General features: G+C 39.3%; 1 protein-coding gene across 19 annotated transcripts in view; it reads right to left on the minus strand.

Moving 5' to 3' along the window:
• The window catches only part of SGIP1 (SH3GL interacting endocytic adaptor 1), a 199,838-nt gene that overhangs the window by 96,051 nt on the left and 76,626 nt on the right, over positions 1-27,161 (minus strand). For 5 of the 19 annotated variants that reach the window (XM_078072985.1, XM_078072987.1, XM_078072979.1 and 2 more), the window contains exons 2-6: positions 18,690-18,753; positions 13,731-13,755; positions 7,014-7,070; positions 3,218-3,272; positions 2,318-2,493 (exon numbers count right to left, since the gene is read on the minus strand). In XM_078072985.1, the coding sequence (XP_077929111.1) occupies positions 2,318-2,493; positions 3,218-3,272; positions 7,014-7,070; positions 13,731-13,755; positions 18,690-18,753 (377 nt within the window). Of the gene's footprint in view, positions 1-2,317; positions 2,494-3,217; positions 3,273-7,013; positions 7,071-10,672; positions 10,745-12,643; positions 12,728-13,730; positions 13,756-18,689; positions 18,754-27,161 lie in introns of all 19 variants that reach the window. The other 14 variants (XM_078072974.1, XM_078072971.1, XM_078072981.1 and 11 more) reach the window with 6 other exon arrangements.

Here is a 27,161-nt window from a genome sequence, read left to right on the forward strand (position 1 = left end):
ATACACATAGTTATATATGATGCATTCATCCATCCATCCATCCATCCATCCATTCATTTATTGAATAATTTGACCATGTAGTGTGTACAGGGAACTATTCAAATAAAATAAGAACCAATTCATGATAAGAGATATCAAATGGGTTACAATTCACTGATACATATTCACAGATGGATGAACAGAACAAGTGAAACACAACTTAATCTTAAAATTCCTTAAAAGAAATAGAAATTAGAAATCCAACGTAAGCCATTGTTATGAATGGCTTACCATTTGGAAATTCCTCTATTTCTATTAGTGTAATGATTGATGCTTTTGTAACATAACAACCGTAGCCTGTGTGAAATATATTGATATATTATTAACTAGCAGAGGCTCTATTTCTCTTTTTGCACCTGAATTCAGTGTAGACATATAAATGTCCGATTGTCTGGCTGGAAACATCTAAAGTTGCACAAAGGATTTGCCATTTTTATCATGGCACCAACTGGATCTCAGAAGGTTTTTTCTACTTATCTGGTTCCGGAGATAACATACTGCATATATCATTTGTGAACTATAGGTACACACGGGTTACCTAGGAGAGGGTAAGGATTCTAAAACCAAGAATATGTTTTCAGTTCTAATCTCTCTTTTTACTTAGGTATATCCAGAAACACGCATACCTTTCCCTAAAGTAGCAATAACAGCTCACTCCCCTATACTAAACATCAAAAATCACAAATGTTTGGGAATCATACTAAGGACGGAGCCAGGTTCTCATATTAGAGGGAACAAGCTGGGGGTGCAGGGGTGGTGGTGGTAGGCGGATCCGAGAGTCCATCGGTTTGTGGTGGCGCTGGTATGCAGAAACAGCCTAACTCCATAATTACTTTCCCTGGGTGTCTCCATCTCCTCTTCATATGGCTTTCCCGAAAATCCTTTCATCAGTCTTAACCACATCATGTCAAGACATTACCTTAAAAATAGGTGTTGAGAAGAGCTCAGAGTAAACCACCACTCTTCTGGCTGCACGGCCAGCAACGTATCTGGTTGGAGGAATATCTCCCAGATGACTTGGGCTTATATATTCTTTTTGATAGAGGGGACTTCTTCTTTCCTAGATGCCCCTCTGCTTTCAGCAAATCCATACTTCCTGTCTGCAACTGTTTTAGTAAGTTTTCTTTCACGTAAATTTGTTCATTGAATCCCATGATCTTATCTTCTGATGCTTACCCCCAGATAACTTCCAAATGCCCACTAACTGTATTAGACCCTACAGAAAAGTGAATATAAATGGGTTTCAGGCGTTTAGATAAATTTCTACAATTAATTAAAAAAAAAAACAATTCAGTAAGTGAAAAATGATTTGAAAGACGTCAACTGAAAAGTGAAAGTGTATCCATTTAAAATGCTCCTCTAACTAGAAATCACTGGTATTACAGGCCAACCCATGAGTTTAAAATCTGTACTTTCCATTGCAGAATGGAAAGAAAACTAATGTATTTCATGCCTTTTTTTCCAGGGAGACACCTTGAAATACCAACTGAGTATATGATTAAAAATTACCTGAAATATCATTTCCGGTGGTTGATTACTGATAGCAATTATTGTATTCATCACTAACAGTAGTGATAAAGGCCATTATAAGCCCTAAGTTCTAAAGAAGGCATCATTATAGATTTTATTCATCCCAGACAGGCAAATATTTATTCTGAAAGGATAGATGATTACAACTTCTCTAGAAAGTTTAGCTGACATATTTTTAAAATCATCTCAGAAATGGTCCAGCATTTATTAACTACCTCTTTCAGGGAGGATGCTGTAGGAAGATCACATCTTTCTCAAGAAGATGCCAAGAATATATTAGCTGCTCCTTTGAGAACCTTCATCTACTCTTCACAGCTACTTTTAGAAAACAGTTGTAGCATTTATCAAACACCACTGAGAAAATAGTGTACATGTTGGAACTCAGAATTCAGCAGCTGCAGAAGTGTAGCAGAGGGGAACGGGGGGAATGGAGAACAAATTGTAGAAATTGGTATATTTCTGTATACCAAAACAAAACAATATTTTGTTTCTTTTTCAAATGCTTGCAGGAAAGTAAGTCAAAAAGAAATGTGGTCCCATGCATTTCTACCATTTTGAAAAGCACAAGAACTGCAATATAAAATCAGCATAACTTTCTAAAACAGAATGAGCTGTTTAAGGTTTACAAAGTTCATAAAAGGGTAACCATATGCAGCCTCTAGCTTAGAGTTTCTGATCTACTTAACACGTCTGGGCGGAACACAGCTGTCTGTCCAGACTCACCAAAGCTCGACATAAAACCACTCACCACTGGTGATGGGGAAAGTGCAATGTTGCCTATGGACGCCTTCAGCTCATCTACAGTTGCAGCATTCTTAAGAATGTCTTTAGATTGCAATGGCTTAATCTTGATATTAAATTTCTTGTGGGATTCTTCTTCCTCTTCCGATTCGCTCGAAGAATAAAAGTGCTTTCCTTTGGTAGGTAGAACACAGTTAAAGATACGTAACTCTTTTTCCTACTGGGAAAAGCAACGATGAGTATAAGACAAGAGTGCTTGCACATAGAGGCAGCAAAGGTATCCTTAGATGGCAGAAAATCAAAGCAAAATACACAGACGAATAAAAGAGCAAATCAAGAAAGCGTTCGAATTTGTTCACCTTTCCTTGGAACATGATTAAGGATGGTGAATTTCCAGGAGCCATAGTTTAATGTCCTACATTTCTGCTGCGGGTGGCCATTTGTGATGTCCCATTCAGCACAAACACTGACAGCCCATGTGAGCTTCCCTGTCCACTGAGAGAAGAAAGCCACTCTCGGGAACAATTCCTGAGGAATTTCAGTGATTCAGAGATGCTCTGCCCAGAGCTGGTTTGTGGGGAGTGCACAGGTGAGAGTTATTTTCTAGCCATGGTAAGTGACATGGTCATATCAGGTTTTAGCAGACAACCCAGTACCCATGGTTTGCACAATTGTTTCTCAGCACATTTTTCTGTTTCTCCACTCTCTCTTTTCTATGAATAGATCAAGACAAAATGCCTACTTGTTAGCGATCAGGCTGTTCTGTGCTGTTTATTCATTTCTAATATTAGGGATGACAGGAGTCGGGAAGCTTGGGTTATTTCAGCACCTTTTCAAAATCTGAACTTATCATAGCATTTTCTTAGAGAAAATAAAGATTAAAATAAAAAAAATAAAGAAAGGATATAGCCGGGTTCCTCGGGTCTGATGCTGTAGCCTTCTTCATCCAGCTCAGGAGAGTTCTACAAAATACAAGCACAGATTAAGCATTTATTAGTCTGACAATAATCAAGGAACTGTTCATTTTCCTTCTAGAGACTTCTATTTAAAGATATGGATATGTCTCTTATTTTAGAAGGTGAGGATTTTAACCTTTGGAAGTGAATGCTGAGCAGTATATGTGTAGATATTTACTGAAGGATACTTGGAGAGTCTTCCTATCAGAAAAACAAACTAGGAATCCACTGTCAATGAAAGAAAACATTCAAAGATAATTTCTTATGCGTTTCTTGTAAGCCAAGGACTGTGCTAAGCAACACGGGGGAAGACAAAAGGCAAATTATTTTTCCTCTGCAAAATGGAAAGGTATTTTGGTAGGCAAAGCACTTTAAAAAGTGAAATATAAAACACAAATCATCAGTGATAGGAGTCTGGAGGAAGAGGAAGTTAATGAAGCTTGAAAGAATCCGAGGAGTCTGCCTGTGCCTCTCAGGACAGGTAGAGAGGGCAGAGGGGAGGCGGTGGTAAACAAGAGGCTGTGCTGAGACACCGATGTAGGAATGGACGGCATGGTTCAGATGGGGGAAGGGAGAGGCCACAATGAAAACAACTGGCTGGAATGGAAGCTGCACAGAGGGAGAACATCGGACATAAGACCACGGATGACCAACGTGCTGGAGGAAGGATTCAAACTTGATGTAGCTACTGCAGCTTCTCAGTCAGGGTAGAAAGTGGCTTCTGAAGGTGTTTTGGAAGTATGCTTCAGGATAGACTGTGGGCAGAAGAAACTGGAGAAAGGAAATCTCATTCAAAATACTTGTATCAATTCAGGGAAGATGTGCTAAGAATACGAGACCACGTTGGTGGTGGTGGGAAGTGATGAATCAAGGACTTTTGTAAGGATAAGCTTAGTTCTTTGTAACATCTGTCATGGGAGAAAAAGGAGAGGGAAGGGTCAAGAAGACCCCAAGATTTCTGTTCTCAAATCGTGGGACACTGCTGGTATTCCTGACTGAACTAATTGTAACAGCAGACAACTAACGTTTTCAAAGGGAGGAAGGATAAAAGAGAGTTTGCATGATTGAGATTAGTATTATCATCTTTGAGTTCCTAGTATATGGTAAGTACTATAACACACACTTTATTTTATTGAACCTTCATAACAATCCCACGTGGAAAGAACTATCCCATTCACCAAGGAGGAAAGTAAGAGAAATGAGATGCCATTCCTCAAGGACACACACCCAGCAAATGGCAGACCTGTGTGCCTTGACTCCAGGTGTTTGAGACTACACCCTATGCCCTAGAAAGGATGAAGGTGAAGCCATTCAAGGGCAACCCTTTTAAAGGTGAAGTTATAGGCCTGGAAGTGAGAAAGGACAGAGCCGGAAGGAGAGAGTGTGGAGTCACCGAAGTGATGAAAGTGCCATGACCATGGAGAGAAAGAAGGCCTGAATGCTATGGAAAAGCCACCATTTCCTAAGCATTCATTGTCTCCCTCTTGTCCTTCTTCAGTACTCAAGGTTACTTTTTCAAAAATGCAACTGTATTGAGGTCACTTCCCTGCTAAAACCTTGTCTCTGGCTTCTCACTAACGTCTATGAAGTTAGAATAAATGCTCAGTGCTTCTGTGTGGCCCACGGCCCTGGCTCAGGTCTGAGAGCCCCTTCCCTGATGCCCCTCAGCTTCTCGGTCTTCTTGCCATTGTTAACGTTTATGGTCTGAATATGCAAGCACTTTCCCATTTCAGGGTCCTCATAAATGCCATTCTCTCCACCTAGAATTCTCTTCCTTCAAATGTTTAGCCAGTGAACCCCTCCTATACTTAAGGGCTCTGCTTAAAGGTCACATCCTCCCCGGGGCCTTCCCTCTCTCACCTTTCTCTGTCAAAAGCAAGATGACATCATCTCTTAAGAATAAAACCTTTCTTATAACTTGGAGAAAGTGGTGTCTAATGTAGAATTACCACAACAATTCCTATGTGACTTAATTAGTTTTCAGGACTGAACAAATATGAGGGAAGTTATGCTTCATTTAAGGATTCACATGTTGACAAGGGATAGCACTAGAGTGTAGGGTTTAGATGGGGTAATATGTGATTTGATGAGTAATTTGGTATTTTTATTGTCATACTTCTTGTTTGCTTAGAGTATCCCATTTTTGTGTATTAAAGAATCCTACAAAATACAAAAGTCTTTCTAGGTAAAGACAGATTAACTCTGGGAAAATAAATCACATTTTCTTAATATTTAGTAGTTTCCCTTATAACATTATTTGTGAACTATTTGAATTTAGGGTAACATGGGAACTGGCATAGATTTTAGGGAGCTGAACTGCTAAAAATATCTAAAAGATCCCAATCCTGGGAAACAGATATGAGAAGATCAGGTGATGAGTTTGGCAGAGTGACACGCTTTAGAGTGGAGGGGTGGGGAGGTATTGAGAATTTAACCTCTCTGAGCCTCAGCTTTCTTTTCTATGAAATGCAAATAATGTATTTGATTTTTAAGGTGGTAAGGATTCCACAGCATTTAATATTATGACTGACTAATAGTGAATATTCAATTATTTATTGTAAAAATAAAATTATTACTAAGAAATATACAAAAGCTTTAACATCAAGATTAACTTTTATGATAGGAGAGGTTGGGTCAAGACATTCATCTAATGGATATAAGTGCAAAAGCATTTTGTAGGAATTGTGAATTTGGGCACCTGCTATACAACAGAAGTGATCTTTGATGTGAATATGATCTACATATTTTATATGATTAAAAATCCAAGAATGACTGTGGCTGTCCTGTTATGGTTGGTGAAGTGGATGTTGATGATGTAAATCCGTTTCCGGGGGAATCAGGTGGAGAGTTTAGATCTCAGATGAGAGTCACCCTCACTCCCTGAAAGCAACAAGTGATTGTCACTTGACCTGGGAAAAGTTTGTACCATGAGGCTCTAGTAATTGTTTTGTGCTATGGTCTGAATGTTTGTGTTCTCCCCAAATTCATACATTGAAATCTTAACCCCAAAGTAATGGTGTTAGGAAGTGGGACCTTTGGAGGTGATTAGGGCATTGGGGAGGAGCCATCACAGTTGGGGTTAGTGCCCTTACAAAAGAGATCCCCAGTGAGGTTACAGCTAGAAGGTGCCATCTGCGAACCAGAAAGTGGGCCCTCAACCAGACACATTAGACCCCAAATCTGCTGGCACCATGACCATGGACTTCGCAGCCTACACAATTGTTAGAAATAAATTTTTGTTGTTTACAAGCCACTGAGTTATGGTATTTTTGTTATAGCAGCCTGAATGGACTAAGACACCATGGAACCAAACCCCAGAGGTTACCTTGACTTGACTTGATTCTCAAAGCCGCTTAGAAAAAGAACCAGGATGGCAAAATCTGGAGTCAATATTTTAAAAAGCATTTTTAAAAACACATATCACAGGCTAGGCAGGTACTGAAATAACCTTCAAATAATTAGCTCATTGAATTCTTTCAACAATGTTCTAAAGTAACTACTGACCTCATTTCTGCTAGTCAGCAAACAACCATCCCAAAGCCATACACAACTGACATATGGAAGGGCTAGGTCTTGAACCCAGTGTAATAGACTCTAGTGCTCTTAACCTCTATACCACCCTAAGTGTGCCAGGCACTGCCTAATGAGACAGAGAATGTTCACTTATTTCTATGTTGTATTATAAGAATGTTTCAACTCATTTTCAAATAGTGAAATAATAAAGAAAAACAATCTTCTGATACTCACGTATCTTTCCCAATCAATTTCCGCATAAAATCCATTTGGTGCCCCATTGCTTTTCTTCTGCAATAAATTTGAAAATAAATTTAGAAGAGAAACATTTGAATTAAAAAAAAATGGAACAAAGAACACTTAACTCTTATCTGTATTTAGCAAGAGCTATCAAAATCCAGCACTGGAAAGACAAATTAGAGCAGCCTATTAAGCAACCACATCGGTGTAACTGAATGGTTAATTGAGCTGCCGTGACACTGCATAAAAGAGCTTAAGTACTTATTTTCACAAAAGACTGTAGGATACCTAAGCACAGGGACGGTAACAGCTAGCTATTCAAATTTTATTCAGTAAAATCAGAAGTACCTACATTATAATTTAATCTTCTATACCTTCAGGGGATATAATCAGATATATATATCTCTCTAAGATTTTGACTTCTATGTTGCTCTCATATACAATTAGTTCCAACATGTCTAAAGAGTATTCAGGTCATTAACTAATCTTCCTTTAGCTTTTCTAACACTGACTCAACTTTTCCCTAACCACCCCCTTGCTAGAATGTAAAGGAAATGAACTCCAAATTAATTCAGCTTCTAGGTATTAAAAATAGTGTTGATCTTCTTTTCAAGTGACTTTTCTTATCAAGTTATTAAAATAGGATTCAAGGATTGATTGTGGATTTCTGTCATCTGTGTGTTCTATGCCTCCATAAGGCTACATCATTGAAAGATGACTAGATATCAGCATTACTCTCTCTGGATTCTATTCAAGTTCTATTTTAGCACCTAGAACAATCATGATAATGGCCACAAGCACTTGAGCAAAGATGTGGCATCATACAAATAGAAATTTCTAGGATTCCCTACTTTTTGTGAGCAAAGGACAAAAACACAAACCAGGTTGGCAATGGAGAGTCCATTCAACAACATTCCCGTACTTAGCACATGGAACAATGATATGTCACCGAGCACTAGCAGGTCTCAGAACAGCACATATCAAATGGTGAAGCATGAGGTGTGAGGACAGGACTTCCGATTTTACAATCACAGATAAAGTCCACTGGAACTACAATGGGAACAGCTAACACCTAATTTGACAAATAGGTAGGAGAAGTAAGCCTTTCGTGTACGCGTAGCGCTAGAAAGCCAATTAGAGGCAACCTAGTAACCATCGTCATTGGTCAGTATTTATTGGATGTTGGACTGGGCATTCTAAGAACCAGCAGTTTCGTTAGGGTGAATAGTGGGTAAAGCGTAGATATTACGTCCATGCCCCTCCCTTCCTGTACACTAGAGTGTACAAATACAAGACCTCTGCCATGCCTCCAGCACCCAGGAGCATAGGCTCTGTGACCCCCTTCTTCTTTGTTTTGCTCCTGGCAACGATTATATACTTTGTCAGACTACATCATTTTAGCCTTCTCACAGAATTGCCTTTATTGAGTTAGTGTTTCGGTGATATTCTCCCTACTTTGAACAAAGGGCATTTTTAAGACCTGCCACATCAATCTTGTACCTCTATAAGCTATGGAGCTAAGGACACGGTTCATTACATAATGTGCTATCTAATAATAAAAAAATCTCTACCATGGAGAATGGGCATGGTTCCTATTTTCTTTTTGTCATATTTGCTTTCTTTTTTAATTCCTACTTTACCAATCTGTTTCCCTATGACTTCTTTGCAAAATTCTCCAAATCTTTAACAAGTATATTAATAAATTCAATATACAAATTTAATTTATAATAATGGGAAATCAAATGAACTAAGTTGATTCCAAAGAACTAAACTCATGAATTTTTTGATCACTGTAGTACCACTATTAATATACCTTTTGGTTCTTAAACAATTCTTCAATACAAAGGATTGTTATCTAAAAACCAAACAGATTAGGTGAATTACTGAGTTCAAAATTCCAGTTTGCTTCTGTAATAGTCTCGTCTCCATAACCAAAGCCCTTTACAACCCAGATAGTTTATATGTTCAGCTAAATAAATAAATGTGTGTATGTGTGTGTGTGTGTGTGTGTGTATCTTTCCTGAGAACATATATTCAACATTATGAATAAAAGTTCCTGAATTTTCTAGATCTGGGCTGAGTGAAAATTTCCCAGTTTCCATGGAAACTGATATAGAAGATTGAGATGAAGAGAAAGTAAAACCTATAAAAAGAAAATTTCTTTTAAACTAGGAACATTTTTAACACAAATACCAAACACAAACAACAAATCATAAACAATACATTTTTGGGCAGAGAGCAGCGAACACACACGGCTTTATCAGAGGAACTGACAATTTGGCCTCATTCATGCTAGCAGATTATTACAGATATATTTGGTTTCACAAGTGGAAATTATCAAGTTAAAGCTTGGCTAGAGCCTCGCTGAAATTCTTCTGGTCAAACCCCAAGAAAAAAGCAATTCTCCTGGTTAAACCACTGAAGCAAGGAACAGCTCATAGTAGTAATAGGGAAGGTAATGGCTCTTTTGACTTTCAGTTGGAAAACACTGAGGAAGCAAGAAAGAATATAAATAGGAAAATATCATTTAAAAACTAGGCTTCATAGTAAAAGCAATATTGGATATTCACTAACACATAAACAGTGATTTTTCTCTGGGAGCTGAAGCTGTGTATTCTTTTACTTCTTTCTTTTCTGTATTTTCTAAAACTCTACATTAGCGTAAGTAACTTTTCTAATTTGAATATATGACTGTTATTTAAAGATAATTGAGGCTCATATCAATGTTAGTCATGCTTTAATAGGTATTTTACTTTAGCCAGGCTTATTATCTGCTCTCAGATTGATGGGCTAAACCAATAAATGTAGTAACAATTGTGTTCAATTATACATTCATCAAAGTTCTCAATTTCCACTGTGAATGCTCCTCTTTTCCAAGGTCAGCTCATGGCCACATAGTGTTCCTTGGACATGAAGTATTAAAGATACATGATATACTACCTAAATATTATCTTCTTGCCACTGGGGCAAGACTTGACTCACTTTGTAAATAATCCTATAGAATAACACAGTTCAATAGAACTGTCTGTGAAGATGAAAATATTTTATATGTGTGCTGTCCAACATGGTAGCCAGCAGTCACAAGTAGCTATAGAGTACTTGAAACGTGGCAGGTGCATCCGAGGAACTGAATTTTGAATAGGCATATGTGGCTACCATATTGGACAAGCCAGCAATAGCTGCCATATAGTCTGGGCCTGGATCAGCATCCCTGACTCACCATCCTTTGGTCAAGTGTATTGGTTCCCACAAGCCAAGTCCTGCCAAATTCCTGATGTTACTGAGATGGTGCTTATCCTCACAAATGACTACTCATTTTGTAAGGTGATGTTTATATTATAGCCAAAGCTTTCTTACAGATAGCATATTATTTTAAAAAATTGAGTCCCTGTCCTTTATCTAAGACAAAGGAAACACATATCTTTTTATACCCGCTCACTCTTTAAAAGTATTTTCGGACGTCAATATATAAGGTCTATATGGCTGATTTAAAAATTGGTCCTGGATATTCAAGAGTAATTTGGAAATACCTAAGAAAGTCTTCTTAAATTGATTAAATAAATGCTACTGCTTTTTTCCAAATTTCAAATTGGGATTTTACTCACTGTTTCTACAACCCCTTGGAAATTTTAAACTAAAATCTGTTTCCTTACCGAAACTTTTTTTCCTCCTTCACGCGCACACTCTGCTTTGTTATTGTAGGGTGGTTCATGTGGGCTGGGCTGCTGGAATTGATTGTTTTCATGTAGAAAAAAGTTGTTAAAGGATCTGTTTGTTCTTCAAGACACATATAAAGAATCACATGGAGTCAGCAAGCATACCATAGAAGAAACAATTTCTAGGCCAAATCTTAGGGCCTACCAATCTTGGCAGGGTTCCTTAAGCAAAGAGTGGACTTTGGGGCCCATAATGAGGCTCTATTCAGCAGGCCAGTGTGGCTAGGCCAGGAGAAGAAGGGAGAAGAAGGAAGATGCATCCCAGGCACTAGGTTTTCTGTGGATCTAGTCCTCATTCAGCCAGCACTTAATTTTTAGGTAGAGAACAGACACGAGGACACATCGAAGAGACCCAATAAAAATGCTTATATTTCCAATAAAAAGAAGTCTGACAAGTCTAGCTCTACCGTATCTTCCCCTTTATCAAAGCCTTGCTGAGGGTTGGCAATACGTACAGCGTCCACAGCTGACAGCGCCAAATCTGGGCCCTTTCCTGCACACGTGTTCGGGATGAGCAGAGATCTCCTCTCAGCCATGGCTGTGAATCCCTGTGCCCCCAGTCTGTGTGGATGGAAATCTGAACTGCTTAGGAAAAAGTCTGAGTGCATCCTGCACAAAGTAGAGTTCGTCTCTGGGTTAGAATGCATTGTCACACGCAGCTGCCTGAAGTCTCACACATCATGACAGGCAGCTCTGCTGGGGATCACATTCACCAGTGGGGAGCAAGGCGAGCCCGCCTTCATACATGCAGCCCTGCCACAAAGCCTCTGTAGACTACCCCTCAAAAGCATTGTCACCAGCGATGGGCTTCGTTAAGTTTTGAGAAACAAATTAAATAAGCATCAGTACATTGAACTTATCGCAAAGCCATTTATAAGCCTTAAGCGTGTGCACCATCACCTGTAGTTTGCGAACCACATCAGTGAAACCATACCTTTCAGCTTCAGATACTTTTCAAAAGACAGTAATTTGGAAGCTCAGTCAGCCAGGTAAAAGGTAAAAGAAAGTGTGTCTGGGTTCACAGACACAAGGCATTAAAGACATCAGTCTGAGTTTGAAAGAAAGTCAGATTGAGATCTCCGAGGACTGAATGCAAACAGAAACTTGGCCTCCTATAGCACTGATGTGATAAGGAGTTCTCAAAATTTGGTGACCCCAGTAAACGAGGAATATTTGGGGAGTATTTCCAAATGGTAAAACTCGCAGCTGCCTAATAATTTCCAGTTACCTAGGAAGCTGTACACCTTGCTTCTGAGAACATGGCATTTATTTCGAATGGAGCCTTTTTTTTTTTTCCAAACAGGTCTGCTTTATTTCCTGAGAAATCAAAATTAAGCAATTCTTTTTTCCTAAAATCATGACCGGTGATATTTACGGCATTTCCAATTAGGGGACAAGGAGGGGACAACGGTCGATAAATAACTTTATATGACTTGGAATGGTGGCGGAGAAAGAGAACTCAGGGAACTCGGGTATGGAGCCCTGACGTAGTGTCCATGCGCCTGTAGAATCACGGCTGGGCTCTTTAATGCAGCGCATACTCATAATGGCCAACTGCATGCCAGGGCTGTACCTACATGCCAGGGCTGCGTATTCTACCAGAGAATTAAACTGGTGGTCCCTAGAAGAGCAAAGAACACTGAGGTAGCAATGGGGCCTCAGAGACAATGAAGGGCTAGGGGATGAGGAGGTGGGTAGGACAGGAGGGAATGGGCTTCAGAGAAAAAAGGACAAGCCTGAGGGTGGCAGAGCGAGAGAAGCAGGAGACAGCAGTCCAGCCTGGGAATAGCAGGGACAGAAAACAGAGAATAGCTAACGGAGGCTTGCCGAGGTCAGAATGAAGGGGATGAGAGAACCCAGGAGGGGACCAAGACAGAAGCAGAGAGAAGACACAGAAGCAGAGAGTACCTGAGACAGAGTTAACGAGAGGGCTCTGAGCCAGAAGCAAGAGGTGAGGAGAAGCTGAGTCTTCTGGGTCTTTTTTTTCCCCTGCTGAATAGAGCCTTGATTATAGTGTTACCCAATGTCTGATCAATTTCAGTCTATGTTCTTAACATTTCATGGCGAGAACTACATGAATGCAAAAGGGACCCCAAAGCTCCGAACCTTGAGTCAAGTGTGGAAGAAAATCTTCTGCTATAGCTGCAACTAACACCTCAATTTGGGTATAATAATATAAAGGGCGATTTTCCAAAAAATACATATTTTTAACCACCAGATTTATTTTAGTCCCCACTCCAGCCCAATGAGCCTAATGTGAGCCCATTTTTTTCTTCAGTAACAGCTGTTCTTTTGAACCTTCTGAATAGGCATCTGATTTAGATTCGAAGGAAGTCATTTTAGAAGTTGGTACAGACTCCCATAAGCTCAACTCAGATCAATCCAAGCCCATGTGCAACAGACTTCTTAAAAAGGCAAGAAATCTAGTGGCTAACAAGGAGTCAGAGTTACTGTTAAGCCTAAACCCAGTGGAGACACTTTCCTCCTTCAGGCTGTAAATTCAAGCATAAGTGGTTTCGAGACCATTCCCTACTTAGGAATTTAATATAGAAAATGTATCTACAACTCAACTAAAGGGGAAAAGCTTCTTTCAATTTTATTGGATCTCAGCTCCATTATGACTTTGTGGCCTCTGTTGGAGAAAAACATTCTCACATAATAAGTTTTTATATCATTAAATTGGAAATGAAATAACAGTTAATGGTAGCAGCCCCTGCAGGAACTGTCTGGCTTCTGACCCACCATATCGATGAGGTTTGCTCGCCTAGTCTGGGGCAGGGTTTTAAGGTGAATGCAATAAATAAGTTTAACTTGACCAAGACTGCATTTATATGTCCCATTCAATTACTACAGAAAATTACAATAGCATGAGGTCTAAAAAGTCATTTAGGCTATTTTTTCCCTACAGAAAAAAAAAGGGGGGGGGCTTTAAGAAATTTCAACATAGTATATATTGAAGTGCAAACCTACTGAAAATGGTCATTTAAATACTTACAATTCCATCTCTATCTGGTGAACCTCTGTAAAAAAAAGAAATTGGTAGCTATTAGGAAAAGGAATCATTCTTGCTACATAGACTAACGTACAAGAATAAGATTCACAAACCGCCTCTCTCACCCCTTCCTGCATTCTCATCCCAGTGAACCCAGCTAATGAAAACTAAATCAAAACAAGTTTGTTGAATGATATTTGAGTATGGGATGTGTGTCTGTGTGCGGGGAGGGGGTGGGGGAGTGCAGGTTCTCATTAAAAGCCAGTGTCCAAACAGCACACGTTGCTGGTACAGTGTCGTGGTCCACTTTTGAGAGGAAAGTTTAAGAGTCTGTCCCACCCAGCTGTCTCCATTTAAACTACCACGAGGAACATAAACTGACTTGTCCTCTCTCATCTTCTCCCCTGGGAGTGGTCTTGAATTTCCCCCTATGGAAAGGAACTCCTATGGTATCTTTCTATTCACTTTGAGAATCTGTATTTTTTTTTCCCCTATTTCTATACTCACTGTTCCTTTAATTATAGGAGAGCAGGAAATGGAGGACAATGTTTGCTAAAAGGCTCACACTGATGACCAAAGTCCAGGATAGGTAATCCATGGTGACACTGTGTGGTAAGGGTGATTAGGAGTAAGCCTTCTAGAGTAGGATGAATCTGGGCATCCAGACTCCATCACTTATTAGTTCTGTGACCTTGAATACATTACCTAATCTCTCTAAGCCCTGTTTAAATAAGATAACGTATATAAAGAACTTATAATTAGTTCCTGACACATACAAATGTTCATTTTTTACCATTTTTTTCCTCTTTCATGATGTCTCCTCACTGAGAACACAAAACTGACCACTCGCAGTCACGTTAGACTTCCTAGCAAGTAATACGACTGTTACTCTGGGAAACTGAAGGAGGGGCCAGAGGAAGGGAGAAGTGAGAAGGTAATCACCGTCACTTTATAACTTCTTATTTTAGTTCACTCTGTAAGGAGCTAGAAAAATGTCATTCTATTAACATGGAGATCAGAATTATGTTTAGATAAGGACTTGCATTGTTTGGAAGAAAAATTTAGTGAGTGCTTGAGGTAAACTCTGAAGTTTTGTGGAGTTTAATGTGGCTGAAACTGTTCTTTAGGATGTGGGGCCAGGTAATAACATTCCTTATTGATTCATAGGGTGGGGCGGAGGAAAGAGGAGAGGGATCGAGGAAGAGGGAGAAAGAAAGAGAGATGCAGAGAGTGGGTGGCACATCTTCTGGGCTCCAAGAGGTGATTCCCCTTTCCCACTAACATCCCCTTCAAATTTAGCAGGATATTCCATTTGGATTACAAAACACGTGGGGGGGGTACATCATTTTTCATAACCAGTTCTGTGTCCATGTGGATGCAGAGGCGAATCAGTGACACATGGGCTAGAAGCAGAGAGGACCCAGATATTAAAAGACCCTTGGAAGTTGACCTGGCTATGGGAATTAGTTGGTTCAAAGAAATTTCACCTAAATAGAAAGGTAGGAAGATAAAAATTGATAAAAGTTATAATTCACTGAACAAATATTGAGTGCTTATAATGGGCCAGGCACTAGACTAGAATCAGGGGATAGAAATAATGAAGACATGCTCATCATAAAAAGATTGAGACAGGCGAGTACATCCAGTGGGTTACCATGGCCACAATAAGCCCAGGTTGGATAGAAAGCACAGAGAAAAGGTACCGACACACTCTTCAAAACCAGCTTTCGCTTTTCAGATCTATACACTACAAAAAAAAAAAAAAAAAAGAGCACTTCTTACTCGGATAGTAAACCTGTGCTAAATGAATTGAGAGAGAGGTGATCGCATCAACTTTGGGGTAGGATATATCCAAAGGCACTGATCCTCGTGGGGATGTCTCTGCAGGCATCAAGTCGTAAATGTAGAGAAGACCAGGCTCTGGAGAAAGGCCTGGCTGTGGCATTGCCCACTATTGGTCCAGGTACGAGGGTATATCCATAGGGGATTTAAATGAGAGGCCACTTGACCTCATGCATATTGCAACTATAAGGATGGCATTTCAAAAATTTGAATCAGAAACACTGTAATTGTACATGGCAGCACTGGGTCCTGTTCTGCCTTTGTCTTAACCATTGATGGGATGGGGCTGGTGCTTGCTAGCATAGTGGCAGTGAAGATCACTGGCTGTGGTGCCAGACTGCCTAGATTCAATCAACCTAGATGCCTAACTGCCTCACCTTGGGCAAGTCGTTTTACCCCTTCGTGTCTCAGTTTCCTCATCTACTAAATAGTCATGAAATTGGCATGTACCCCATGGGCCTATTAAAGGATTCAGTGAGTTAATAGGAGTGAAGAGCCTGGAATAGTGCCTAGAATATAGTAAATATTCATGAAATGTCATCTAGAATAAAATTATTATACAGTCTGACCTAGGATGGGGAGTAGAGCGATATTAGCAGTCTCAGACTCTTGAACGTGTTTCAGTTCATTTCCTCACCCCCTCTTACGAAGTTTTAGATATATTTTTAAATATTTTTTTTCTTTTTAACAGCAGACTCCTCATATTTCCTGACTTCTCTTTTAAAACTAATCATCTATCATGGGCCCTTTGTCTCTATTTTAAGAAGTGTCAGTTACCCCTTGCAACCAGTGCCGCTTCTCTTTACTCTGGTACTGGTCTTGATGATAATTTTGCCCATCTAGTCTTTTCTTCTGGGTGATAAGGAATGGGCACTTGATGCTGGACTAGAATACTGGCTCCAAGTCTTATTTTCCATATAGTCTTCAGAGAGTTACCTATTCCCTTTGGCACTGATTTCTCATCTCTAAAATTGAGATATTACTTCTGACCTTATTGAATCACTGTGAGGATTAAAAAGGATATCAGTGCATAGAAAATACCCTGCACAGCGCCTGCCACTTAGCACCAGCTCTCTCCTTTCCTCTATCAGACACTGTAATGATGATCAAATCAGGAAGCTCTGGTCCTAAGCCCACTGTCTATCTAAGGAGGTTCAATCAGCTATAGTTGGCCCCAACAGTAGCAGGTTGCTTGGCAACCCTCACGGGGTTGCGACAGCCCTGAGAACAGTTTGCATCAACAAGCTTTCGATGATTGCAGGCGAACAGAAGCATTGCCTAAAGCTGAAGCGACAGCAAATTGCCGGAACATCTTCCCAGCCTTTTGCAAGAATGATGTATGACCCAATTAGGGAGCAGGGGTTCATAAGAAGCAAAGGTTTACACTAAACAGCCTGTCCTTTGACCATCATGGCTGGTGGAACTAGTTGATGGCTAATTTGCTATGATATAAGTAAGCTGGGGCGCTCAAATGATAAGAAGTTAAGAAGAGATGGTTAGGATTCTACAAGCACATGTCTCGATGGAGTGCTTCAGAGAGATATGGGGTGTCTACCCAAAGCCATGAGGAATAACTTCCTTATCTTCACACCCTTAGAAATGATGATGAAGAGCAATGCTTTGGTCACTTGCAAATTAGCCCAGCCTGCCCTGGGGAGGTTGTTTGACTCCTTTCCCCTTTTGAGGGAGATTTTTTTTTTTTCCTTTTGAACTTTCTTCACACAGCAGAGACTATGTGTGGTCCGTTACAGACACTGCCTTCAAAGAAAAATGGTTTGGTGTTTGCTAATGACGTTCTCCTGAGATGTGTTCAGTAGTGTCCCACACAAGATGTGGCACATGATAGGTGACGACAGATGTCGCTGACAGATGAACTGATACAGTGTCTGGCCCTTTAGGGGAATCAGATTCCATCTAGTGTAAACTGAGGCCCAGGAAAGGAAAATCGCTCCCGAAGGCCAAGGAGCTATGGGCAGCGCTGGAACTAGAGCCCCAGTCTTCTGCTCCTGGTGAAAATACCATCACCAATTCTGGTTGGTTAATTTTTAGACAATGGCAATTTCTTAAGAACTACTGGAGATTATATAATTCTCAGAAATACATTCCTAATTCAATCATTTGAAAAATTTGCAAAACTAGGGTAAATGTAATTTCTATGAAATAATTATTTGTCAAAAGAAAAGCATAAAGAAAGGTAAGAACAGGAGATTTTAACATGTGAGATTTAGGCAAAAAAAATAGCTTCCTCCCCTTACAAAATTCTTTGCACTGTCTGGTTTAAAACCTACAAGGCTTCAATGTTGTTCCTTGCCCAAGGAAGGAAGCCCAGACACCTCAGCCTGGCCCTTAAAGACCTTTCTATCTGGCCCTGATGTCCTTCCTAGCTTTGCCTCCCATCCCCACCTTCCCCTTTAGCCATCAGGTGGACAAACTGTTCTAGCTATCTTGTCCTCAATACCTACTTGACTTTTCTACCTCTCTGCTTTGGCTGTTGTTCCCTTTGCATGAGATGCATGTCTTCATCTTCTCCCAAGTCCAAAGTCAAGGCTCCTCCCTCTCCGAGATTTCACTGATCATCTGTCCAAACATGAGTTTACCCACCCTCAAATTTCCATGAAATTTCATTTTTAATTGCTCATAAGGAACTTACCACATATTAACTTGTATTAGTAAGAATCAGACCAGCATCCACTGCCATTTACTAAGCATTTCTAAGTTCTAGGTACCATATGAGGCATTTCAACTATGTTATCACATTTTGTTATGTGAAAGGTATTTCTTTGGTATGGTAGATGTTTTATCCCATGATTTATGAGTTCTTGGACGACAAAGACACAGAGCAGGTTTTGGATCTTGTGCTAAAATTTATGCATGATAAAAATGTACAGAATGAAAAGCTAAAGGTGAGAAATAAAGGTAGCCCTATTCGGTTTCACCTGTGTCCACAGAACTGTTGACTTCCCCATTTTCTAACTTTCTTTCAGGGATTCTAGCCAAATAAGGGTTTTAATGGGCTCTTTATTCTGATGTGCAGCTGACCACACCAGATCTGCATTTCCACACAGCCACGTGTGGTCCCTCAGCTGCTCCTGAGCAGTTGTGCTCTCCCAAAGTACATACGTTGAATCAGTGTCCTTTTCTTTCTTCCGTATTCCAAAGGCCTTCCTTGTACGTTTTTTCAATCCTGTGGGAAAACAACAAAGGGTCAAGGAAATCTATTTTCTATTTGAACATTCCTAGCAACATTCAAGGGAATGATATTTTTAAAGTTGCAACACACCAGTTAAATTTGAAAGTTCAAAAAGCAATGGAAATCTCTTCATTTGTATGTATGTGTCTGTGTGTGCACGTGCATATGACTCATTATTATTTTCGACAGATGTTTATCAAAGACTCGGCACTGTAAGTTCTTAGCACTCTGAGCAACCTAAGAATATAAAGAATGGAAAGGAGATCAGGGCCAGATATAGAAAAGATTGCAAGCTTTTCTTAGATTATTGTTATTCATCACCAAATTGGTCTTTTGCCAAGAAACCAAATCATAGATTTAGATGAATAGCAATTTTTGGGTGAGATGTATTCCTGAGACTAGGACAATTCCAAGACACAGGTCATGTAAACCATAACAAGAGAGCTACGCTGATCAGACACACCTTTGTGTCCCACATTCCCAACTCATCTTTTTTTACTTCCTCAATCCTGTGACGAGAATGATTATTAACCACTCTCTGAGCATATCCCAACGTCTGTACTCCAGTTATCTCTTTCTTCCATATGTGGTTCTTACCTCTGGTTGAAGTGCTTTTCCTATTTAGATATTTAGAACTTTAAATCATCCTTCAAGGCCCAGCCAAATGCCACCTCCTCTGTGAGAGCCTCGAAATCCTAGTGGTATAAGAAACTGACAATTCTGTGACCTTCTCCCAAAATGTTGCTCTTAGATGTATTATATCAAAATGTTCCACTTAGTTCTTATGTCAATTTCCCTCATAGACTGTGAGCTTTTCTAGGGCAGAAGCCAGGATCCCTTCTGTATGTTCCCTACACCTAGTACAGGTGCCAGATAAAATTTATGGATTTAAAATATCTTCCAGGAAGCATCATTCAGGCAGTATTGGGGTAACAAGTTTCCTTTCTTACATCTTAGACAAACCAAACCCAATCTTGGTTCTTCCATTCCTATCCTATCAAGGCTCTATCTGGGATTCCTATCTCCTGCATGTTCCATAATTACATATGTGACTTGTGTTTCTTAGTATTATTCAGATATACTAAATACCTATATATTTCAAAACCTTAGACTTGTTGGGGTGTGTGGGTGGCTCAGTTGGTTAAGTGTCTGACTCCTAATTTCAGCGCAGGTTATGATCTCAGGTTGTGAGACAAGCCCTCCACTGAGTCCCACACTGAGTCCTGCATTGGGCTCCACGCTCAGCAGAGAGTCTGCTTGATATTCTCTCTTTCCCTCTGTCCCTCCCCCTGCTTGTGCACCAGCACTCTCTCTCTCTCTCTCTCTCTCTCTCAAATAAATAAATAAATACTTTTTAAAAAAAAAACCTTAGACTTGTTACTGGTGGTTTGGAAAGTCTTTTTGGCAAATTGGAGCTGGAAAAGTCCCTGAATTTCAGGATTTGTTTGGCACTAACAGGTGGAACAAAGGGAAAAACATTGACAGAATCAGAGACTTGATGACATCTTCTTCCAAAACATGTGAGTCAGCCCAAACCGCTCAGATTATCTGAGTCATTCATTATCTGGCTCTTAGGATTCTACTCATATATAATCCCCAGAATGCCTCTGTTCAGTCTAATTTTGCATTTTAATAGTCATTCCGTTTAAGATGCTTAGGTCTTTAAAATATCAATGTTTAAAAAAAATCTCTTCCCACATTAAGCTAAGCTCTACTTCATTACTCTTCACATGACTTTATAGGAAAACTTATTGACATTTAAAACTACCACCCATAATATCTAGGAATACCTTCCCCTCATTCATTTTCAATTTGAATTGTTAAAAACTTTCTTCCTTCTTACCTCTAATTGCCTTATCCCCTTATAGGAACAAAATATCATAGTGACAATCATCATTTTCTTCTCATAATTTTCCTTGGGTTCGGGTCTCTTAATTGACTTCTCCATGCTTCTAATTCAGGTTTGGGGTTACAAAGAATGCTATATTTCACCAATCACTACTGATTTTTATAGGACTATAAAACAAATGCTATTATTATCTTATGTTTTCAAGTCATTTCATTTTCTGTAATTTGACCATGAGATAAGAGGCAGCATGCTCTACCAAATAGATCAGAAAATACACAAAAATTCCAGTAATTCTTGTATTAAATTAGAAACAGACAGGCAATAATAGTTTTCCATAAGCTCTGTCCTGTTTTTGACCTCCAAATTTGGACAACGGTCAATATGAACTAGGTCATGAACATCAAAGAATTGTCCATTTTCCAGTGAAAAGTGCACTGGATCAGGATTCAGGAGACAAAGTCCATTTCCAGTGTCATTTTTTAAAAAAGATTTTATTTATTTATTTTAGAGACGGGGTGAGGGGAAGGTCAGAGGGAATGGGACAAGCAGACTCCGCACTGAATGTGGAAACCAATGTGGGGCTCGATCTCACAACCCTGAGATCATGACCTGAGCTGAAACCAAGAGTCAGAAGCTTAACGGACTGAGACACCTAGGCGCCCCCAGAAAGATTTTTAAGTGTGTAGTTTAACACAAGTTATATCTCTTTGTATTTCATTCTCTCAGTCTATAACAAATCAGTCAATAATAAAGGATGAAAGAATTTGTACACTTTCACAAAATGCTATGCCAATCTGTAATTTTAATTTCACAGAGAGTTGTATTTCCTGTACCTAGAATACACTCCTATATATGGAATATATAGAGGAATACACCAAAGATGTGACCTTCCAGAAAAACAGAACTAATCAAATGTCAAATAAAAGAAAACATTGGAAATATTTTCACCCTTGAGGAATGGAAAGATTTGAAAAATTTAGGAAATTATGAAGATAACTCTGAAAGACTAAAGCAAACAAAGTAATGAGATGTAGAAGTTCTTCATATCTTAACAACTCCTTGAGAAGATCTAGGAAGAAACAATCATACCAACTGTGTTAAAAGTGAATGTCCAGGTGTGGTCCTGACTTTTGAGAGTTCATTAAAAAATATTCAAAGAAATTTTTCAAAAGAGAATAATAATAGTCAAAGATCTTCTAGGAATAACAAGTTCAAGACATTATGTCTGATAATCTAATAAGCTTCAAAAACACTATAGCCAATGATTTTCCACTTCTGATTCCAGAACTTCATAAAAATTTTAAAGTCAATTTCTACAGCATAATCGTTTGTAGGCTGGGTCCTGAATATTTGTCAACTATTTTTTAACAAAAATGGGAGGGAAAAAAATCACTTGTTTTTGAGAAATGAAGTAACTATTCCCTTGTCAATATCAAAACAAAGAGATATTAAGAGAAAGAATTTTGTTGTCCTGATGATTTTGGGCTACAACTGTTCTCTTCCAAGTTGTGGAAGTGAGAACGTCCTCCTCTGTGCATCCAGAAATGCAGTCTTGGGTCAGCCACAGACGAAGTCTGGCCTGGGCCTCTAGTCCTCTCCACCTAATTTAGATTTCTTTTAGTTTCCTTTGGTGTCATGAGAGGAGCTAGTCAAGTCTGGAAACAACAACAAAATTAAAAATAGTCTGACTTTTTAAGAGGGTGGGAAAGCTCATTTCAAAATAGGCAGTCCTAGATATGATATTACCAGATAATAAAATAAAGCAATGGGCACAGAAATTGACAACAGTGACAGCACAGACACAAAATACAGAATAAGAAGAAGTTTCATCACTGCAATATTATTAGCTATCATTACTGAGGTCCTACCTATGGGCCAAGCACCAGTTGCTTTGCATCTGTTGTCTCATTTATGTGAAAAAGTAGGAGGTGTTTTCTTCTCAAATGATGATGAGCCTGATGGTTGCCTAGGTTAGGTTTTATTATCACCATCTCCAGGGAAGAAATTGGAGGCTCCTTTCCCTCTATTGCTCCCCAAATGTTGAAATTCTTCAGGACTTTGTCCTAGGTTCCCCTACACCCTCTCCCTGGGGCAATTTCATGCACTCACACGATTTCACTTGCCATCTGTACATAAATGAACCCTGAATCTATAGGTCAGGCCCAATACTATCTCATGAGCTTCTGAATATATAGTACTTCGTCTCATACTCAGGCTTCTATAAATAGATGTCAGAATTCTTTGAAAGCCTTTAGGCTCCACTTATACATATGCAATTAAACCTATAAAGGAATGCTCGATCATTTAGTTTACAATCATTTTCTGAATAAAATTCCCCTTAAAATGAAATAGTTCTCATGGTGACAGGATGGTAACAACACTTACTGTGGTAAACACTGCATAATATGTGGAATTGTCAAGTCACTGTGTCGCACACCTGAAACTAACATAATATTGTATGTCAACTGTACTTCAATAATAAAAAAAATTAATGAAGTCGTTCTCCAGCAACAGATAAATGGATAAATAAAGTGTGGTTTACTCACATGTAAAATATATTTCTTATGACAGGTCCAGAAAGTTTGAAAGTCTTTTGTTTAAACTTAAAAAAAAATCCTTTTAATTTAAAACACAAATTGTGTTTACTAGTGTTTTTCTCTGAAACTTCCCTGAGATAACTTAAAAAAAAAAATCGAGATACCTTAGAACTTCCTGGCTTTAAGGTTATACAACTCTGTAGATAAAGAAGAAATGGTACAGCAGAAAAAAATTACCTTTATCCATTTTTTTTCTCCCAAGTACAAATGTTCTATAGGAATTCATTAAACAAATACTAAATTCTGAATTTGAGCCTTTAAATGCTACGAAAACAAAATTGTTCAGAGGGAACTTCCAAAAAGAACAATTTGGACTCTATATTAATTTAAGGTCAAACATCAAACTCTGATACTCAAAAGAACCTCCAGGGTTTTGGCTTGGTTGGTCTTATGCCTTCTGTTTTATTTATTTTTTTAACCCCACTTGAAATATTTCTCTCCCTAAAAATGAAGACTGGTTCTATAGATGGTCAAGTTGAGACAACCATCCTGGAACTGAGTCCAGAAAAGGAGACATCAAGGTATGAAAATCCTCTAGGCAGGAGCTGAGGGCCAGCCACACAGAACACACTGCTGGCCTTAACCAGAGATGCTGTTCGGCCGCATGGGAATATAAGTGGAGAATCCTGTCATTGACCCCCTCCTTTCTGTCCTTGTCCAGAATTCCTGCCCTTCCACTGCTAGAGGATAGGACTACGACAAGGAGAGGCCGAACACCGAACGGTCACTGTCCTATCAGCACGTTGACAGCTACTGGCTTATCACCTGAGCTAACGTAAAGGGGCTGAGATGGGTAGACATCTGGGGTGCGTGCAGTAGAGAGGAGAGGAGCCAAGGGCAAAGCCAAGTCCTCACATTGGGGGAGGGTGGGCCTGCCGGGGTAAGGGGGGCACAGTCTGTGTATTTCATTGTTGGGAGAGAGAGCTCCTTTGAAGGCATTACTTTTTGATTACCTTCTTTACTCATTTCACAATCTTGTTTACCCTGCTTTCACTGATAGCTCTTCATCGGGTTAAAACACTCATAGAAGCATATGGCCTGTGAGATTGTTGAAAAGGTACTACCTTTGGAGATCATCTTCCACTCCCACCTCTCCCCAAACAGTGCTTCTGAGCAGAGCTGGGACAGGGCAAGGCCTGGGCCCGAAGCCGGCTCTAGAGTGACCTATCGGTCTGGAAGAAGGCGCATGAGCAGGAGCGGTGGCAGTGACAGCCACTTCGGGTTGGTACGTAAAACACAGTTCATAGAGGAACACAGATCATTCCCTCAGGTATCTCCCCAGGAGCCTGAAGACGATGCCTCCCAGAAACACAAGCAGGAGACACAGTGGAAAGGATGAGAACGCATAGAATTTGGAATCCAAAGATTTGGGATCAAACCCCAGTTTGACCTATCGGTGGCTGTCATTTGCAGCAAAACTTACAGAGAATCGAAGACACACTGTGTTACTTTTAATGTAAGGTTTATGTCCTCACAGCACATGAGGCTTGGAGGGATAACCCCAGTTTCCCCATCTGCAATCACTAAGAGCGGGGACAGCTAGCCCTTGTTCACGGAGTGCCTCGTATGTCCGTAGCATTTTACACAGACTAACCCTTTCAACAAGCCTCGAAGGTATTACCAACCCCCTATTTTATGGATTAAGAAACAGACTCAAAGTAATTAAGTTCCTCTTCCAGCATCACTAAACAAACAAGCGATAAGACCAAGATTTGAGCCAGGCGTGTTTGACTCTAAAGCCAAGCAACTTCTCACAGGGTGGTCAGGATGATTCTTGTAGTATCCAGAGCAATGCCTGGGACGTGCTGAATGCACCATCAATATTAGTTTAACAATTTTTTAGAACTGTTTAAAAAAAAAGTTTAACAACCTCGAAGTTTGTATAATAATTAAAACAAAAACTAATGACTTTTTCTGAGGTTTGCAATATACATTCCATTGATGTTCAGTTTTCTGATATTCATTTGTGTATATAGAAGTAGTAGGGAAGGAGAAGGAGCTCCAAACTACACAGGATGGACCAATCTGAATAGATACTTGGGGTGAGGGGTATGCTGTGATCTCACCACATTTTTAGGTGAAGAATGTGCATAATGGCACATTCAAGAAACTCAATTTAGCCCAAAACCATATCATAAATAAAAATGAATAGATGTAATTTATTAAGCACTTACAAGGGTTTAGGAAATATGCCAGGAAGTTCTTTATCTTAGCCCAATACAACCTTGTAAGGTGGGAGCTATTATTGTATTGATTCTATACCAGGGGACATGAGGAGTAACAGGTGTAACTGATAGACCACATTTCGGAGTTCCTTCTGCCTGACTCCAGAATCCACGCTCTTCCTGTCTTTGGAATATCTTTTGTGTCAGTCATCACAATTCATTTTGTTCTCTTATTAAAAACACAAACAAAAAGCAACTCGATTTTTTAAAATTGAAAGACATTTTTAGGAAAATTAGGATGTACATTTCTTAAACATAAAGACTGTATTTTGCATGTTTAAATCTCTGTATGTTGCCCAGTAAACATAAGGAGACCCAATAGATGTTCGCTAAATGGATTATTTCGGTAATAAATGTAAATTTTCAGCTTGAGCCTTCATCAGCTTGGAGGGTTACTCAAAGGTGAATCCCATGTAATGGAATTATTTATTTTCTGCAGGAACCCAGGCCAAGCATTTGGTCTCAATAATAAAAAACAGGCAAATTTAATTGCCCTGGGCATAATGCCCCATATTGACAGCAACCCTAGACTGGCAATATCTATTCATTACGATGGTCACTGCATTTCTGTCAGGAAAGATTAAGATGCTTTGCACACCAGCTCTTCCTCGAAGTTTTAAATATAGGTACTATAATCCAATTCAGATTCTTTGTCATAGGGTCTTACAGAACAATATAAGACTAGTTAAGATAGAGGTCAGATGGATTTTTTATGATGTTTGTGATTTTCAGTGCGTAGACTACTGCCTAAGTTATGGGAACTGCTTAATGAAAGCGAGTACCAGGAAATATGAAAAGTCAAGTTCAGTGTCTAGCAGTGCCTGGCACACGGTAGTCACTCAGCAAATGTTTGCTGGTTGCTCTACATATTTGCAATTCTAACCAAAATTGTCTAAATTGATGGGCATGTGTCCTTTGAGCTGAAAGTTCTACCTTCATTTTCATGTGACTCAAAGGAAATCCAGGTGTTTTTTGTACTTAGTAAACACTAAGATGGTACCCCATCATCATTCTGAGCAAGCTGAGCCTATTGGGAGAAATGTGCATCCTGATAATATACTCCATTAGTATTAGATTGCAAAAGGGTCTGAGATGGATGGCACCTTGAAATTCAGAGTTGATATGTGAGAGTTCACGTTAATGGAGTTTGCTAGAAGGCAATTAAGAATTTCAAGGAGCTAAAAACAGTGATAACTTTTTTTTTTTTTAAGAAATATTTGACCTTTTGGTGACATGGAAGAAAATGTTAAAGAGCAGATGGTCATGGAACAGATTTGCCACAAAAAGGCTTAGTGTTTGCTATGCTATTATGAATGGAATGAAGGAGGTGAATAGAATTAGGAAGAATTCTAAGCAGGTGAACAGCCTCCATTAAGATTTAAGTAGCAAGATCCATGGGAAGCAGATATAGTTATACTGAAAAGTAGGAGGTTTGGGCTCTGAAAGACTTGGGTTCAAATATCTTCTCTGCCTCCTGGGGCAAGTAACTTAACCTCTCTGAGTTTCACTTTTCTCAGCTATGTATCATAAAAGCTTTTTGTAAACTTTAAAATGGGAGTAAAACTTCTGTATAACACCCGAAATACATTGTGCACCACTTTATGCAGATTTCTCTTGCCTTTCTTAGTTTTAATAGTTAAAAAGCAATTGAAAATCAGCCATTTTAACTGATTACATAAGAGCAACTAAATGCCTGATTTGTAGATCTATTCCTTTAGAAATAAAAATACA

This window comes from Halichoerus grypus, chromosome 5 (assembly GCF_964656455.1).
Source record: "Halichoerus grypus chromosome 5, mHalGry1.hap1.1, whole genome shotgun sequence".
Taxonomy (NCBI): Eukaryota; Metazoa; Chordata; class Mammalia; order Carnivora; family Phocidae; genus Halichoerus; species Halichoerus grypus.